This window comes from Rhincodon typus, chromosome 4 (assembly GCF_021869965.1).
Source record: "Rhincodon typus isolate 14 chromosome 4, sRhiTyp1.1, whole genome shotgun sequence".
In the NCBI taxonomy this organism is placed as follows: domain Eukaryota; kingdom Metazoa; phylum Chordata; class Chondrichthyes; order Orectolobiformes; family Rhincodontidae; genus Rhincodon; species Rhincodon typus.
In genome coordinates, this window is record NC_063335.1 from 43,912,490 (window position 1) to 43,929,355 (window position 16,866).

General features: G+C 42.8%; 1 protein-coding gene across 6 annotated transcripts in view; it reads right to left on the reverse strand.

Moving 5' to 3' along the window:
• The window catches only part of LOC109933206 (collagen alpha-1(IX) chain-like), a 71,580-nt gene that overhangs the window by 30,706 nt on the left and 24,008 nt on the right, over window positions 1-16,866 (reverse strand). For all 6 annotated transcript variants that reach the window (XM_048596259.1, XM_048596260.1, XM_048596264.1 and 3 more), the window contains 9 exons: window positions 13,440-13,526; window positions 13,275-13,328; window positions 12,318-12,371; window positions 11,220-11,273; window positions 11,067-11,120; window positions 8,553-8,606; window positions 8,375-8,428; window positions 8,172-8,225; window positions 7,436-7,489 (listed from right to left, as the gene is read on the reverse strand). In XM_048596259.1, coding sequence (XP_048452216.1) covers window positions 7,436-7,489; window positions 8,172-8,225; window positions 8,375-8,428; window positions 8,553-8,606; window positions 11,067-11,120; window positions 11,220-11,273; window positions 12,318-12,371; window positions 13,275-13,328; window positions 13,440-13,526 — 519 coding nt within the window. The remainder of the gene's footprint in view (window positions 1-7,435; window positions 7,490-8,171; window positions 8,226-8,374; window positions 8,429-8,552; window positions 8,607-11,066; window positions 11,121-11,219; window positions 11,274-12,317; window positions 12,372-13,274; window positions 13,329-13,439; window positions 13,527-16,866) is intronic.

The following is a 16,866-nucleotide window of genomic DNA, read 5'->3' on the forward strand; positions in this document are numbered from 1 at the left end:
CCCCCTTGACCTGTCCGTCCTCCCTGGACTGACCTATCCCCTTCCTAACTCCCTACCTACACTCACCTTTCCTGGCCCCATCCCCGCCTCTTCGACCTGTTTGTTTCCTCTCCACCTATCCTCTCCTCTATCCCTCTTCTATCCGCCTCCCACTCTCTCCCTATTTATTTCAAAACCCCCTTCCCCTCCCCCTTTTCTGATGAAGGGTCTAGGCCCGAAACGTCAGCCTCTCTGCTCCTATGATGCTGCTTGGCCTGCTGTGTTCATCCAGCCCTGCACCTTGTTGTCTAGGATGCTGAGGGGGATCTTTTGTTTTGTTCAAAGAGATGGTGCTTGTGGTTGAAAGTCAGCTCATACACTCGGATGATTAACTGAAAGGCTTGCCTTCAAGTAGCAGACAGCAGACAGCATTTTGACAATCTGGGAGGATTGTGGGACTTTGTTTACTGACAGCATGGTGTAACATACAAATGAGGTCTGATTTGCTTAGCTAAGTAGTTTTCTGTAGTTTGGTATGTTAGTTATCTATTAATGTTGAGTCTATGTTCATTTTAGTTTGTTTGTTACAATTGAAGTCTTAATATGTGACAACTTGTGTGATTTTTTACGTGAGGTGCTAAAAAATTCATATCTCTTTTCATAAGAGAAAGGTTTCATTGGGGATCATAACAAAATATATGTACATGCAGGTGAAAAGTTTACATATAACTAACCCCTAGTATTGTTTCTGATACTGTTTCAAATAATCCATGCAATTGAACTAATATTTATTCTACTATCTTGTCCTCAATTTATGCTTTTAGCAAAACGTAAATGCTGTTTAGAAGGACTACACAGACTGAGCAAATTATTCATACCATTATGGAATCATGCAGCACAAGACATTCTGTCCGTCATTGCAGTCTTGGCTCATTGCCAGAGCCATCTAATTAGTACAACAAAAACAGAAATTGCTGGAAAAGTTCAGCAGGTCTGGCAGCATCTTTGGAAAGAAATCAGAGTTAACGTTTTGGGTCCAGTGACCCTTCCTCTGACTGTCAGTGTTCAGACTTCTGAGGAAGGGACACTGGACCCGAAACGTAAACTCTGATTTCTCTCCAAAGATGCTGCCAGGCCTGCTGAGCAATTTCTGTTTTTGTTTCTGATTCCTGGCACCCGCAGTTCTTTTGTTTTTTAATTAGTTCCACACACCTGCTGTTCCTTCATATCCCCGCAAATGTTCTCTAGTAAACTGCAAGAAGTTATTTAGCCTAATTTCCTCTTTGATTCAAGGCTTTTTATTTTCAAAAGCATATCATATTGCCCTATCATTCTAAGTCATTTCACTGAATTTGCTTTCCTCCTCTGCTCATTATGATTGAGATAGTTAAAACAAGTTTGGTCAATAACTACTTAATAGATTTTGCCAATGAAAATAAATTAAAAAGAAAACACAATTTACAATCATAACAACTAAGGTTTTTTTTATCTGTAGACTGTTTTAATTGGTCAGTTTTAGGTGTGTGGCTCTTAGTGTGTTTATTTGGAGGGCAGTACCTGCTGCACACAGAAATCCACATGGTGAAGGCAGTGGCTTTATGTAGATGCCAACCATTAGCAATGGTAAGGGCGCTGATGAGGTGGAACAGGGGAGGGACTGATGGAGAACAAAACAGCAGAAGGTAAAGGGACCCCAATAAATTAAGTTACTCTGACTAAAGGGATTGATTCCAACAGATATGGTTGGGTAATGATGGGAGGCATGAGGATGGCAAGAATGGGATAAAGATGGCATGTGAAATTTGGATGAGATTGTGGAATTAGTCAAATGTGGCAAAATATCAGGGACAATTATTTAACATCAAAGTAATTTAATACTAACAGTTATTTTCTGTGCTAAAAATAAGGATTCATTTGATTTGAATGAAAATGCTTCGCAAAAGCAGTCAAGTGAATTAGAAGAATACATCAGTATTGATTCTGTTGATGAAGATGATGATAACAGTCTATAACTTTCGCTATAACTGTTTCTAAACACGTGAACTCCAGTGGACTTGCTACTGCACAAACACAGACTTTAGGGGGAGCAGTTATAATGTTACTCATGAACTTGAATCCTAAAAAAAGGACTCCATCAGGATTGGTAGTTAGGAAACTGTTTTCTTCAACATCAGATGCTGAAAGAATAACCGGTGGATTTCAGTCAAATACAGTTATCCTCTGGTTAAAGCATGTTTAATAACACACTTTGGCATAATTTTGGTAAATTAGGGAAGTTCCCCAAAAAAGCATGGCCTCCATTTTTCTTTTAGCACAGTTTCTATGCTTGAATCTTCACTTTGCAGGTCCCTTATTTCCTCCCCCATCCTTCTTGCTTATCCCTTCCTTCCCTCAACTTTCTGGTTTGCCACTTCCCTTCCCCCAATTCTCCCACTTGCTGCTTCTCTCTTGCTCCACCCTTCCCTCGCCGCTTCTTGCTCGCCACTTCTCTCCTGAGTCCTCACTTTGACTGAGGGCTCAGGACGGAAACACCGAGAGGGAGGGCGCAAAAGGGATAAGGTGGAAAGAGGGTGGAGGGTCAGTAAGAGGCAAGCAAGAGGGTCAGGGAAGTGGTGAGCCGGTGGGTCAGGTGAGGCAGTGGGTGGGAGGATCGGGAGAGGCAGCAAGCAAGCAGTGCCAAGCAGGAAGATCAGCAGAATGAAGTGGAAGGTGAGAGGTAAGTTGTTAAGAGTTAGTAAGAAGATCTTTGGGCCAGTTAAGTTTATGGTAGCAAGGAAATCATAATGAAATCATAAGGAACAGAAGCTGGATTTGCTCATTCAGCCTCTTGAGCCTATTCTGCCTTTCATCTAAGATTAGGGCTGACCTGATTATTGTCTTTAATGCCATTTCCTTTCCTGACAGCCTTAAATATAATCAATGACACAGCTTCCACTGTCCTCTGCAGAGAAAAATTCAAATAAACTAACAATCTCGGAAATGAAATCCCTTCTCATCTTCATCGTAAATTGTTTTTAAACTATGTCTCCTGAATCCAGATTCCCCCAAAAGAAGAAACATCCTCTCAACATTGTTTGAATGAGTCCACTGCTCATTCTTCTAAAACCAAATGAGTATAGATCTAAGCTGCTCAACCTTTCCTCATAAGTCATCCCTTGTATCTCAGGAATCAACTGAGTGAAACTTTGCTGAGCTGCTCACAGAGCAAGCGTATACATATTTTCTTACAGGAAAATTATTTTCATTTTGTATTGTTTTGTATAGCTCACCCTTTCATCAGAACACATTAAAAGAACTGAATGAGTTGTAGCTAGGGGTAACAAGGTGTAGAGCTGGATGAACGCAGCAGGCCAAGCAGCAGAGGAGCAGGAAGGCTGACATTTCTGGCCTAGAAACAAGAACCCCCTTCCCCTCCCCCATTTCTGATCCCCCTCTCTCCCTATTTATTTCAGAACCCCCTTCCCCGCCCCCATTTCTGAAGGGTCTAGGCCCAAAACGTCAGCCTTCCTGCTCCTCTGATGCTGCTTGGCCTGCTGTGTTCATCCAGCTCTACACCTTGTTTTCCCAGATTCTCCAGCATCTGCAGTTCCTACTATCTCAAACAATTTTAACCCCACTGCGAAGCCTCTTCTAAGGATGCCTACCCTGAAGAAGTTACCCTCCTCCCTCTGGAAAAACCTCAGTGGATCTCTCTCCCACTGCAACTCTCTTGTAATCTCTTCGGCCTTGAAACTGCTCGACCATGTCCTGAAGCAAAGCAGGTACTGCAGCCACATCACATTTCTTAGTACCTGCCTACAGAACCAGATCATCCCCAATGGATTACAGTCCACATTCAGGCCTTCCCAATTTGGCACCAACCGTGACAATGTCTACATTCAGAACATTGAAATCCTTCAGAAGCGTTACACTCCCTACGACTCCTGAAACACACACTCATAGCAATGCGCCAACATCTCCTGGCACCACAATCAAGACTACCCCAGCTCAAAGCCTCCCTCTCCCAGACCTGCAAAGGACCTCACCTGTTTTTTATTCTTCGTAGGATCCACAACTTGAACTCCCAATTCTACTCAGCTTTATTGGACACTAAAAACCGTAAGTACAGTAAACTTACTGGTGCCTACCACCCAAAACGGGCTTCCTCCACCTCCCAAATCCCCAACCCAACCCAGGACCTTCCCCACAATGTGCCCGCTGCCATTGGCCATGTGGCCACTGTCGGAGCACCCACAGATGATGTCACATCCTCCGCCGCCGGGTACACCACTTCTGGGACAGCGAACGCCATCGACACCGCTGCTGATGCCATCGCCTCCATTTCTGAGGCCAACACCATAGACACTGAGGACGCACCTACGATCACCACTGCTGCCGTGGCCTACCCCGCTCCACCCACCACCGACGCCGATGTCGCTCTGCCCACCGCTTCCACAGCCAGCAGCTCCAGAGGAGACAGCAGCACCCAGCCCTGCCGGGTCTTCACCATCCCCTCAGACCTCCCCTTTACTGAGGACGAACGGTCAGTCTTCAGTAAAGGGCTCACCTTTGTCCCCCTCCACCCAAACATCAACAAATACCGGTCACGCTTAGACATTGAGCGGTTTTTCCGCCGCCTCCGCCTCTGCGCTCACTTCTTCAAACGTGAGCCTAACCCTCCCTCTACTGACCCCTTCTCCCACCTCCAACACACCCCCTCCTCCTGGACACCACCCCAAGGCCTCCTACCTTCCCTCGACCTCTTCATCTCCAACTGCCGTTGAGACATCAATCGCCTCAACCTCTCCACTCCTCTCACCCACTCCAACCTCTCCCCCGCAGAATGTGCAGCCCTCCGCTCCAATTCCCAACCTCACCATAAAACCCGCAGACAAGGGAGACGCAGTTGTAGTATGGCACACTGACCTCTACATCGCCGAGGCCAGGCGCCAACTCTCTGACACCTCCTCCTTGATCATGACCCCACCCCCGACCACCAAACCATCATCTCCCAAACCATCCACAACCTAATCACCTCAGGTGACCTCCCACCCACAGCCTCCAACCTCATCGTTCCCCAACCCCACACCGCCAGCTTCTATCTCCTTCCCAAAATCCACAAACTTGACTGCCTTGGTCGACGCATTGTCTCTGCCTGCTCCTGCCCCACTGAACTTATCTCCACCTGTCTCGACTCCATTTTCTCCCCCTTGGTCCAGAAACTCCCTACTTATGTCCGTTACACTACCCACACACTCCACCTCCTCCAGAACTTCCAATTCCCTGGTCCCCAACACCTCATCTTTACCATGGACGTCCAGTCCCTATACACCTGCATTCCCCATACAGATGGCCTAAAGGTCCACCGCTTCTTCCTGTCCCGCAGGCCCGACCAGTCCCCATCCACTGACACTCTCATCCGCTTAGCCGAACTCGTCCTCACCCTCAACAACTTCTCTTTCAATTCCTCCTACTTCCTACAGACAAAGGGGGTGGTCATGGGTACCCGCATGGGCCCAAGCCATGCCTGCCTCTTTGCAGGTTACGTGGAACAATCCCTCTTCTGTACCTACACTGGCCCTAAACCCCACCTCTTCCTCCGTTACATCGATGACTGTTTCGGCGCCGCCTCGTGCTCCCACGAGGAGCTCGAACAGTTCATCCACTTCACCAACACCTTCCACCCCAACCTTAAGTTCACCTGGACCATCTCTAATACCTCTCTCTCCTTCCTGGACCTCTGTGTCTCCATCTCTGGCAACCACCTAGAAACCGATATCCATTTCAAGCCCACCGACTCCCACAGCTACCTAGAATACACCTCCTCCCACCCACTTCCTGCAAAAATGCCATCCCCTATTCCCAATTCCTTTGCCTCGGCCGCATCTGCTCCCAGGATGAGACATTCCATTCCCGTACATCTCAGATGTCCTCGTTTTTCAAGGACCGCAACTTCCCCCCCTCAGTGGTCAAGAACGCCCTCGACCGTGTCTGCCGCATTTCCCGAAACTCATCCCTCACACCGCCTCCCTGCAATAACAACCAAAACAGAATCCCCCTTGTCCTCACGTACCACCCCACCAACCTCCGGATCCAACACATCATCCTCCGACACATCCGCCATCTGCAATCCGACCCCACCACTAAAGACATTTTTCCCTCCCCACCCTTATTTGCTTTCCGTGACTCTCTCCGTGACTCCCTTGTCCGCTCCACACTCCCCTCCAGCTCCACCACACCCGGCACTTTTCCCTCCAACTGCAGGAAGTGCTACACCTGCCCCTACACCTCCCCCCTCACCCCCATCCCAGGCCCCGAGAAGACTTTCCACATCAAGCAGATCTTCACCTGCACATCTGCTGATGTGGTATACTGCATCCGCTGTTCCCGTTGTGGCCTCCTCTATATCGGGGAAACCAAGCGGAGGCTGGGGGACCGCTTTGCAGAACACCTACGCTCGGTTCGCACTAAACAATTGCACCTCCCAGTTGCGAACCATTTCAACTCCCCCTCCCATTCCTCAGATGACATGTCCATCCTTGGCCTCCTGCAGTGCCACAATGATGCTACCCGAAGGTTGTAGGAACAGCAACTCATATTCCGCTTGGGAACCCTGCAGCCCAATGGTATCAATGTGGACTTCACAAGCTTCAAAATCTCCCCACCCCCTACCGCATCCCAAAACCAGCCCAGCTCGTCCCCACCTCCCAAATCTGTCCTTCCTCCTACCTGTCCCCTCCTCCCACCTCAAGCCCCACCCCCATCTCCTACCTACTAACCTCATCCTGCTCCCTTGACCTGTCCATCCTCCCTGGACTGACCCATCTCCTCCCTACCTACACTCACTTTTACTGGCTCCATCCCCACCTCTTTGACCTGTCTGTCTCCTCTCCACCTATCTTCTCCTCTATCCATCTTCTATCTGCCTCCCCCTCTCTCCCTATTTATTTCAGAACCCCCTTCCCCTCCCCCATTTCTGAAGAAGGGTCTAGGCCCGAAACATCAGTCTTCCTGCTCCTCTGATTCTGCTTGGCCTGCTGTGTTCATCCAGCTCTACACCTTGTTATCTCAGATTCTCCAGCATCTGCAGTTCCTTCTATCTCTGCAGCTAGGGGTGTTTGTTCCTTGAATAATATTGAGCCTCACAAATGAAAAACTGCATTTTCACCTCAGGAATAAACACACCTCGATTAGCTATTTTACAGCTATAAACAGTCATAAGGTCAAACTCTTAACAAAATTTGTAATTATATGCTATTTTTACACATGGACAGTTTTAAGTGACTTTTTCCAGAGTGAGAAGTTCTGAATCTGATAAAGGCTTTGGTAAAAGAATAACTATGTTTAAAGAAGTACAATTGCAACAAAGAAACTGATTGACCACTAATAACGTGTGAGTCTCTGATAATCTTGTAACAATTCACATACTTGAGTAAATTTACACGCAAATATAAAGTGCGGAACTGCAAGAGTTTACCATATCTCCTGGTTCCCCAATATCTCCTGAGAATCCAGGATCACCAGGGAATCCCTGTTACATTTAGAGATACAAAATCATGTTAATAATTCAGAGAAATAGGAAATAGAGAAAAGTCAAGGACAAAAGTCATTTGGAACATTGAACTCACTCCTTGTAGGGCACAAACTCTCAGTCTATCCAACAAAAACTTTTCTAACTCTCATGCTGTCCAATTGCACAGCATTTTAACTCACACAGCATCCTGCTTTTTAATATCATAATTCACATACTATCTAGCAATAAACTACATTAACTTTCATTTTTCCATTTATGTTGTTTACCATATTCACCATAATTAACATTTACCATATCTAACCACATAGCATCCCTGATTTTCATTGTTCCCAGTTACTTAGCAATCTAACTCTAACATATCCAATGATGTACCAATTCATCCTCATAGTATCCCGACTGTCATGCTATCCAAATTCCCTAAACGTCCACATATGCAGCAACATGTTAAACATTCCTAATGACGTTGGTTCCACTATCTTACCTAGCAAAAAGTACATTTTGCTTTCTAGCATCTATTGCAAAGATATTTTATTTATATAGTTTCTATTTTTTATATATTCATATTTTTGTGATCACGTTCTACCCACTTGGCTTACTTTATTTCTAGATCTAATTTCTCTATATAGTTTACCTTCTGTTTCAGTTCAAAAACAAAAGACAAGAATTTCTTGGAAATCACCTTTAATCCCTTGATACCGGGGGGCCCTGAGGGTCCTGGGTTTCCTGGAGAACCCTTTTGCAAACAATAAATACAACTAAATTAGAAATTAATTCCAGTATCTGTCAAACAATGTAACAAATTGTGATTTGAATGGATACAACGAATTCCTGGATCAAGTATTTATTTATGTGGAACTGATTGTCCTTTGGAACAGTACTCACCACCTCTCCAGGGGACCCAGCACTGCCTTCTTCACCAGGTTCTCCAGTATCTCCCTTAAAATACATTTTTAAAATCAGTGTCCTGTTTATTAAATATTGCTGTTCTCATTCTATAACCATAAATTGATGTTAATAAGAACTGATCAAAATTGACAATAATGAACATTGAGGCACTTACCATTTCACCCTTGGGTCCTGGTTCCCCTTGTGGCCCTGAATATCCAGCAGCACCCTACAATGTGCAGTCAGTGAAAGAATCATCTCACTATGTGATACCACCTTTATGCTGTCAATGCAGAGGCTAGAACACATTTTCACAAAACAAACTTGTCCAAAGATCAACAGAGCATTGAAGATCATTTTCAACCGATTGCCAAATCTTAAAATGCAGAGTTGGACCAGTTCTCCTTATCATACGTCACAGAGGGAAAATGTCAAGTAGTTTCACAATGAGCATCTCACCCACAAATTTTACCGTCCAAATTTAAAATATTCTCAAAAAACTTACAGTACTTAATTATTCATTTATTCTTGAAATAAATGAACATACCTGCTTCTAGATAATAGAGTGAGTAAAATTACTATATTCCTATCAAACCTAGTCTCTCATTAGAGAAGAGATATGACTGGTGGTGGTTTAACCTAAGGTTCACGATGCCTCAGGCGAGGGGAGAGATTGAAAAGGACAGTTCTTCATAGTTACATCAGCCAGTGCAGAAATTGAACCCACACTGTTGACATCACTTTATATCAAACCAGCCATCCAGCCAACTAAGCAAACCACTTGAATGTAGGGGGTATATTTAAGAAGAACACAGATGATATAAAACTTGGCTGGGTGGCTGATAATGAGGAAGAAAGCTCTGGATGCTGGAAGATATCAATTAACTTGTCAGGCCAGTGTAAAAGTGACAAATGAGCACTGAGAAGTATTGGGAAATACAGAAATCTTAGAGTGTTTGTCTACTGCCAGGGTGGCACAGTGGTCAGCACTGCTGCCTCACAGTGCTGGGGACCTGGATTCAATTCCACCTTTGGGCAACAATGTGTGTGGAGTTTGCACATTCTCCCCGTGTCTGCGTGGGTTCCCTCTCGGTGCTCTGGTGTCCTGCCACAGTCCAGAGATGTGCAGGTTAGATTGATTGGCCACAGGAAATGCAATGTCACAGGAATGGGGTGGGTCCAGTTGGGATGCTGTTTGGGAGGGTCTGTGTGGGCTAGATGGGCCAAATGGCCTGTTTCCCCACTGTAGGGAATTCTATGAAATCTGGAAGATAGCAAGCCAGGTGGTTAAGAAAATATATGTGATACACTCCTTTATTAGCCAAGGTACAGAATATAAAAATGGAAAGTTTAAGCTAGAATTGTACATAACACTAATAGAAAAGGTCAGGTCAGACATATTCTGTGGCAAAAGAAAATGTTAGCAGTTTAAGTCAATACCTTTCATCAAAAATTTGAAAACATAAGAAGTGCTATAGGTATTAAGCAAGTGAAAGGAGAAGGGTGGCGTGAAAAAACAAAAGGAAATAAACATTTGATAGGGTGGAAGACAGGAAAGATCAAATGACAAAAGAGTTGGTCAAGGGAATTTCAGTTTTCATTCCACAACTCCAACATCTATTTGTTTAAAGTATCAGTTTTTGCCATTGCTAGAGTGCTGTGTCCTGCCCAAACAAATCAGAGATAGTTCCTGAGAAGACTTACAAGTATATGGTCAGGAAAGTAGGTTTCATGATGAGTAAAGGTTGGAGAGGTTGGGGTTATTTTCTTGGAACAGAGAAGGCTGAGGGGAGATCTAACTGAGGTGTAAAATTTATGTGTGGTTTCAGTAGACCAGAGGTCAATAACCAAAGGACATAGATTTAAAGTAATTGCCAGAACAATTAGAGGGGAGTTGAAAAATTGTTTACCCAGAGGGTGTTGTGCATCCAAAATTCACAACCTGAAATGGAGGTAATGGAGAAATCATCATTACATACTTGGATGTGTACTTGAAAGGCTGTAACTGCAGAGTTACAAACAGACAGCTGGAATGTGGAACGAGGAAGTTTGCAGCTGATACAGGCACAATGGGCTGAATGACCTTCTTCAATGCTGTAAATATTTCTATGCTTCTGAAGTGAACAAAATAATTGATAAAGCTGTGCACCTAAAAGGCTGGAGTGTGTTTTTAAAAAAAATTGTAAAGTACTTGGCGCATCTTACTATATTAAAGTGAGAAATTTTAAGCAAATGAAATAAAGGACAAAAGGAAGCTTCTGTGGTAGGGTGGAAGACAGGAACGATCAAATAACAAGAGAATTGGTGGTGGGAGGCTCTGTCACTGGTGAGAATCTCATGTCCTCCCCCATAGTTTGATGTTTGTGGGGCATTTAGCACAGGAGGAGGCGGCTGTGGCTGCTGGTGGATAAGTAGCCCTGATCACAGAGGGCCCGGTATTCTGGTCAGTGACTTGTAGGGGTTGGGGATTTCTCTGGTTGGGTACTGTGAGGAGAGGATAACAGGGTGGGGGATTGGAAGGAAAGGCAGGGATGAATTTCATTGAAAACAATATTGGCTACTTTGAATCTAGTGAGAACTCATTTTCCAATACTGCACCAAAGGTCATTCAGTTATGCTTAGCCAAAGTCTTGAATAAGTTGGCATGCATATCCTAAAGTCTTTCTCGTGAAAGATATTTTCTCAGTACCTTTTTCCCTTTTGCACCAAGCACACCTTTCTCTCCAGGGGGTCCAGGAACACCCTATAATGCAAAAACAGTTTAACTTTACAAGTTTACACAATAAGGAAAACTTCCTTCAATATTTTTATCACTTTTTTTAAATAAAGGGATTCGTGGTACCATAGCTCCTGAGTAACCTGGATCTCCATGAGAACCCTCTTCACCTTTTTCACCCTAAAAGACAAAATCATAGAACCAAAGTGTAAACAAAAGTCATATCTCAGAACCACATTTTCACCAAAGAAGATGTTTATCCTTTTAACCTGTAAATACGTAAGTTAATCATAAGTGACCAAGGTCATTTTCTGGGTTATGTTTACTTCCTCTCTTACTATTGAAATTTCTCCTTTTTCTTTTGAAGTTTACAATTTCTTTGATTTAATATTAGAAACTATAATCTTCACTATCAATATTAACTTATTGATAGGCAGAACTAAGTAACTGATCAATCCACCATGCATATTAAGAATTATCCTAATAAAAGCAAAATGGTTGCAAATGATAAGTACACTTCACGTCCTGCACGTATCAGAGTGTATGCACTGATTAAAATGCATTTTTGCATCACTCAAAGTTCCACTAACAAATGTCTCTATTCAGAATTTGTCTGCAGCAGGTAGAAACTTGCTATTGAACAATTCATGCATAACATTTGATATTGATATTGTACATTATTTAATAATCATCATAGTCCATTATTACTTTCAGATTTTATTTGCCAAATCTGTGAGACTGTTCCAATAAAGTCCAATACAGTCACAGTTTGATATCCACCTGTGAACATCTCTACAGCAACAGACAGTGGGACCAGGTTGGTCTTTCAATAACAGTGAAAAATCCATTTGCGGTCATTTCCTCCGAGGTCCAAGGTCTCCAAAACACCATGTCACAGACTTGCAAGATCAACTTAAACAGTAGTCAAGTCTGGATTATTTCTGGTTTTATGGCTTCAACAGCACAACAGATCACTTATTCAATGGGCTACAAATATACCTTCTTCAAAAAAGAACTATGGATGTTAAGAGAATTTTGCTTTTATTAGGATAATATTCAACATTCACTAAAAGTATAAATTCATCCAGGTTACCCATTAAAGACAAAGAATGCAAAAAAAAAAAAAAAAAAAAAAAATCAATCAATCAATCTCGAGATATAAAGCATAAATTCATACATGTAGGACATGAAATGAACTTATCACATATTACAATTAATGTTTACCCTTGGTCCTGGATCGCCTCGTCTTCCCTGGGCCCCTTTAAAACCTCGATAACCCTATAACACACACAAAACACTGAATTTTAACATTTATTGGAAACATGTACAGCTGCAGGTTTGTACAACTGGTAGAAAAAAAATTTGAAAGGATTATTTCTGACTACTACAACCACCACGAACACTGCACCCCTCCAACCATGCAGCAAACAGCCCATTTACCATCCCTGCATACACTTTCAGAATAATATCCCACCTGAGGGCTTCTTAAAAGAGGGACTTACTTTTAACATTCATTATATTCTGAATGTTTTCAAAATTACTTTTGATTATCCTTGTCTGAAAGGAGAATCCAGATGGTGTTTTCATAGAAGCTATCACGGAGGAATTAATGAGACCATCAATGTGGCAGAGCTTAATATCACTGGGAATACACAGATTAATAAAAGACATCCTAGGGATATGAAGTACGGGATGGAGGTAAAACAACAAAATTATACCAAATTACAGGACAATCCAGAAAGTATGGGACAGCTGATTACCCTCATTATTTGTTCAACACTTGTTCTCTCAGCAATTACCACAATTTGTCCTTCGGTTTCCAGCAAATTTCCATGACAATTCAAGGTTTACTGTGTGAGAAATGATAGAATAGTGATTTGTACTATCACATTGGGCCACATCCGAACACCAGACCCTAGGCTTTGATGACACCTATGCTAATCTAGTAATCTAACAGCATAAAGAGTATATTTTGAAGCACAAAATAATGCAGATTTAATTCAACCCTTGGTAAGTGAAACTATTTATTACCCCAGTTGAAAGAGCACCAAGCTTTTCAAGCAAGTGGGCATTGGTGATACACTTAGATAGACCAGTTCTGTTTTTAAGACAAATGCTTAAGTGGATGTCCAGTCCAAGCACAAAAACTAGTGTAGGCCTTCCCAAAGTGACCTTACGTACCTTTCTACCCCGAGATCCAGGAAATCCAGATCTGCCTTTGTCACCTGGATAGCCCTGTAAAAATGATGTTTACATCAGTACCTTTAAATACATGCAAACCTCTGATTAAAAAAAGCATAAAGTTACTCCCTGGAAATTTTCTTGAAAAAGGTGAAAGAATCTTACATTTGGACCATGGAATCCAAAGAATCCAGGTCTTGTAGGTCTGCAGGGACATCCTGTTGAAGTGCCAGCAATGCTTTGTCTGTCACACTAGATTGATAGTTTAGAATTAAACAAAAGATTAAAACAAATACAATGTAGTCAGTTTGAGTTTGCAAATATTCACAAACAATTGAACCAGTTCTCTTTGAAACAGAAAAGCATAAGATTTAATTGCAGAGTGATATGGCGCACCAATTCAAGACAGAAATTAGAAAACACTTCATGCAAAATGTGATACAAGTGTGGAAATCTCTTCTACAAGAAAGCAGTTTATAGTCCCATTTGCCTGCATTTGGCCCAAATCCCTCCAAACCTTTCCTATTCATGTACTTGTCCAAATGTCTTTTAAATGTTATAACTGTACCTGCATCTACCACTTCCTCTGGCAGTTCATTCCACATACGAATCACTCTGTGAAAAAACTGCCCTTCAGGTACCTTTAAATATTTCTCCTCGCATCTTAAAAATATGCCCCCTAGTATTGAACTTTCCCACCCTTGGGAAAAGGTATTTGCTATTCACCTTGTCTATACCCCTCATGACTTTATAAACCTCTAAGGTTACCTCTCAACCTCCTACGTTCCAGTGAAAAAGTCCTAGCCTAAGCAGACTCTCCTTTTAATTCAAAGCCTCCAATACTGGCAACATCCTGGAAAATCATTTCTGAACCTTCTCCAATTTAATAAAATACTTCTTTGTCGTGCTTTGCTGGCTTTATCTTCTTTCCAACTTTGACTTCACACCATTCTTTGCAGAATTGTATATATTTTTTTCAATTTGACATTACCATGAACTTTAGTTCACCACAGAGGGTGTATTCTTCTCTGAGAGGATTTCTTTCTGACTAGAATGTAATGCAGCTGAACGTTATGAAATGTTTACTGAATGTCTGCCATTGCAACTCAATGAACCTGCCTAAACTTCATTTCCATTTCTGTTGGTACACCCTTGTTATAACAAGTTTGAAACATTAGTGCGAGACCTAAGCTTCTCTCCTTCACAGGGAATGGGAAGTTCAATTCTGTTTTGTTCATTTCTACCAAGAGGCTGCATGACTATGAAGTCATTGATTCAGTTGATACAAGATCAATTAACAATTTAAATCCAAGAACTATAGATTTTTAACGAAGAAAAACAGAAATTACTTGAGGTCTGATAGCATCAGTGGAGAGAAAACAGGGTTAACGTTTTGAGTCCAATGACCCTTTTTCATAACTAGAAACAGTTTGGGAAAGGTGGCAACAATGCTGATAATGAGGTTTGGGTGGGGGACATTGGGAGGGGGGAATGGAGTGAGTGGAAAGGTGGAGACAGAAATCAGAGAGAGAGAGGGAAAGAAAGAAAAAAAAAGCATATTAGTGATAATAAGCCAGAGAAGAAGAGAAACTAAATAGGTGATAATGGGGACTTTGAGTAATAAAAAAAAAAATGGGTTGGCTGTGCTGAAAGCAGCCAGTTTCATGACAGCAGCTGGGGGAGCAGGGTGTAGGTAATGAACATGGGAACACGTACTCATGTTCTAAAATTGTTAAACCCGATGTCGAGTCCCGAAAAGAGTAAGATACCCAAGCAGAAGATGAGGTGTTGTTCTGAGGAAGGGTCACCGGACCCGAAACTTTAACTCTGATTTTTCTTCACAGATGCCACAAGACCTGCTGAGCTTTTTCAGCAACTTCTGTTTTTGTTGTTGTTGTTCCTCTGACTTGCATCGAGTCTCACTAGTGCAATGCAGCAGGCCTGACACAGAAATGTTGGCATGGGAACATGGTGGTGTATTTAAGTGGCAGGTAACTGGATACTCAGGGTCATTTGTATTGACCAAGCATAGAAATATGTAATGTTTATCTGTAATTGGGTTTTTATGGCTGAAATGTTTATCCTTTTAACTATGTCTTATTTCTAACTTATACTATAAATCTCTGTAAGATAACGCAACTTATTTTCTTCTTTATTCCTCTTTTTGCATCTAAGACTTATACCTAGGTATTTTGTACCCAAGATGGTGCTATGGGAGATAACCTTGTAAACTTTTCACTGTAATCTTGTATTTGAGTACACATGACAATGAAGGATATTCTATTCTATATCCTGCAAAATCCAGTCAGTGTTTCATCTCAGCAAATACAGTAGACTAGATTGAATGAAGTGCAGGGAAATGGCTGCTTCACTGGAAATGCGTCTGGAGCCCTGGATAGTGAAAATTGAGGTGGTAAATGGGCAAATGTTGCACCCTCTGCAATTGCATGGAAAAGTGTCCTGGGTTTGTGGGGAGGTTTTGGGAATGGATAAGGAGTAGACCAGGTGTCCCGAAGGGAATGGTCCCTGTGGAATGCTAACAAGGGAGGGAAGGGGAACAAGTATCTGGTGGCAGCATCCCACTGGAGGTGGTGGAAATGGTGGCTTATGATCCTTTGGATGTGGATGCTGGTGGGTGGTAGATGAGGACCCAATCGTTTTTCTGGGAGGGAAGGGATGGGGAGAGGATCCTCAGAATAAATAACACCTCTTCTGAGTTGCTATTAGTTCTGAAAAAGGGTCACTGGACTCGAAATGTTCACAACATTAACATGGCTTTCCCTGCACAGATGCTGTTAGAACTGCTGGGTTTCTCCAGTAATCTGTGCTTTTTTTGTTTCAAATCTCCAGCATCCACAGTTCTTTGTTTTATTTTCGCAATAGATTTTTGCTAGCCACAGCTATTAAGGGTAGATGAATGGAGTTAGGGAATGTATTAGTTATAATTTTAGTAAATAGTTCAGGATGGATTTTATTAGCAATAATTTCATGTTTTGACTAAGGGATTAAATGGCTGACTGTTAGATCCATGCTGCTAGCATCAGTGCACTGTGCCTGATGGAATGGCCTAGTTGAGCATGTCTATCATGCTGAAGTCCTGATCTCATTTGCAAAGGAAAGGGAAAGGCAAACACCAAGGTAGTAAAATAAAGACAGCAGTGTTTTATTTCAGAGATAGTAGGAACTGCAGATGCTGGCGAATCCGAGACAACAAGGTGCAGGGCTGGATGAACACAGCAGGCCAAGCAGCATCATAGGAGCAGAGAGGCTGACGTTTTGGGCCTAGACCCTTCATCAGAAAAGGGGGAGGGGAAGGGGGTTCTGAAATAAATAGGGAGAGAGTGGGAGGCGGATAGAAGAGGGATAGAGGAGAGGATAGTTGGAGAGGAAACAAACAGATCAAAGAGGCGGGGATGGGGCCAGTAAAGGTGAGTGTAGGTAGGGAGTTAGGAAGGGGACAGGTCAGTCCAGGGAGGACGGACAGGTCAAGGGGGCAGGATGAGGTTGGTCGGTAGGAGATGGAGGTGCGGCTTGAGGTGGGAGGGGGGGATAGGTGGGAGGAAGAACAGGTTAGGGAGGCAGGGACGAGCTG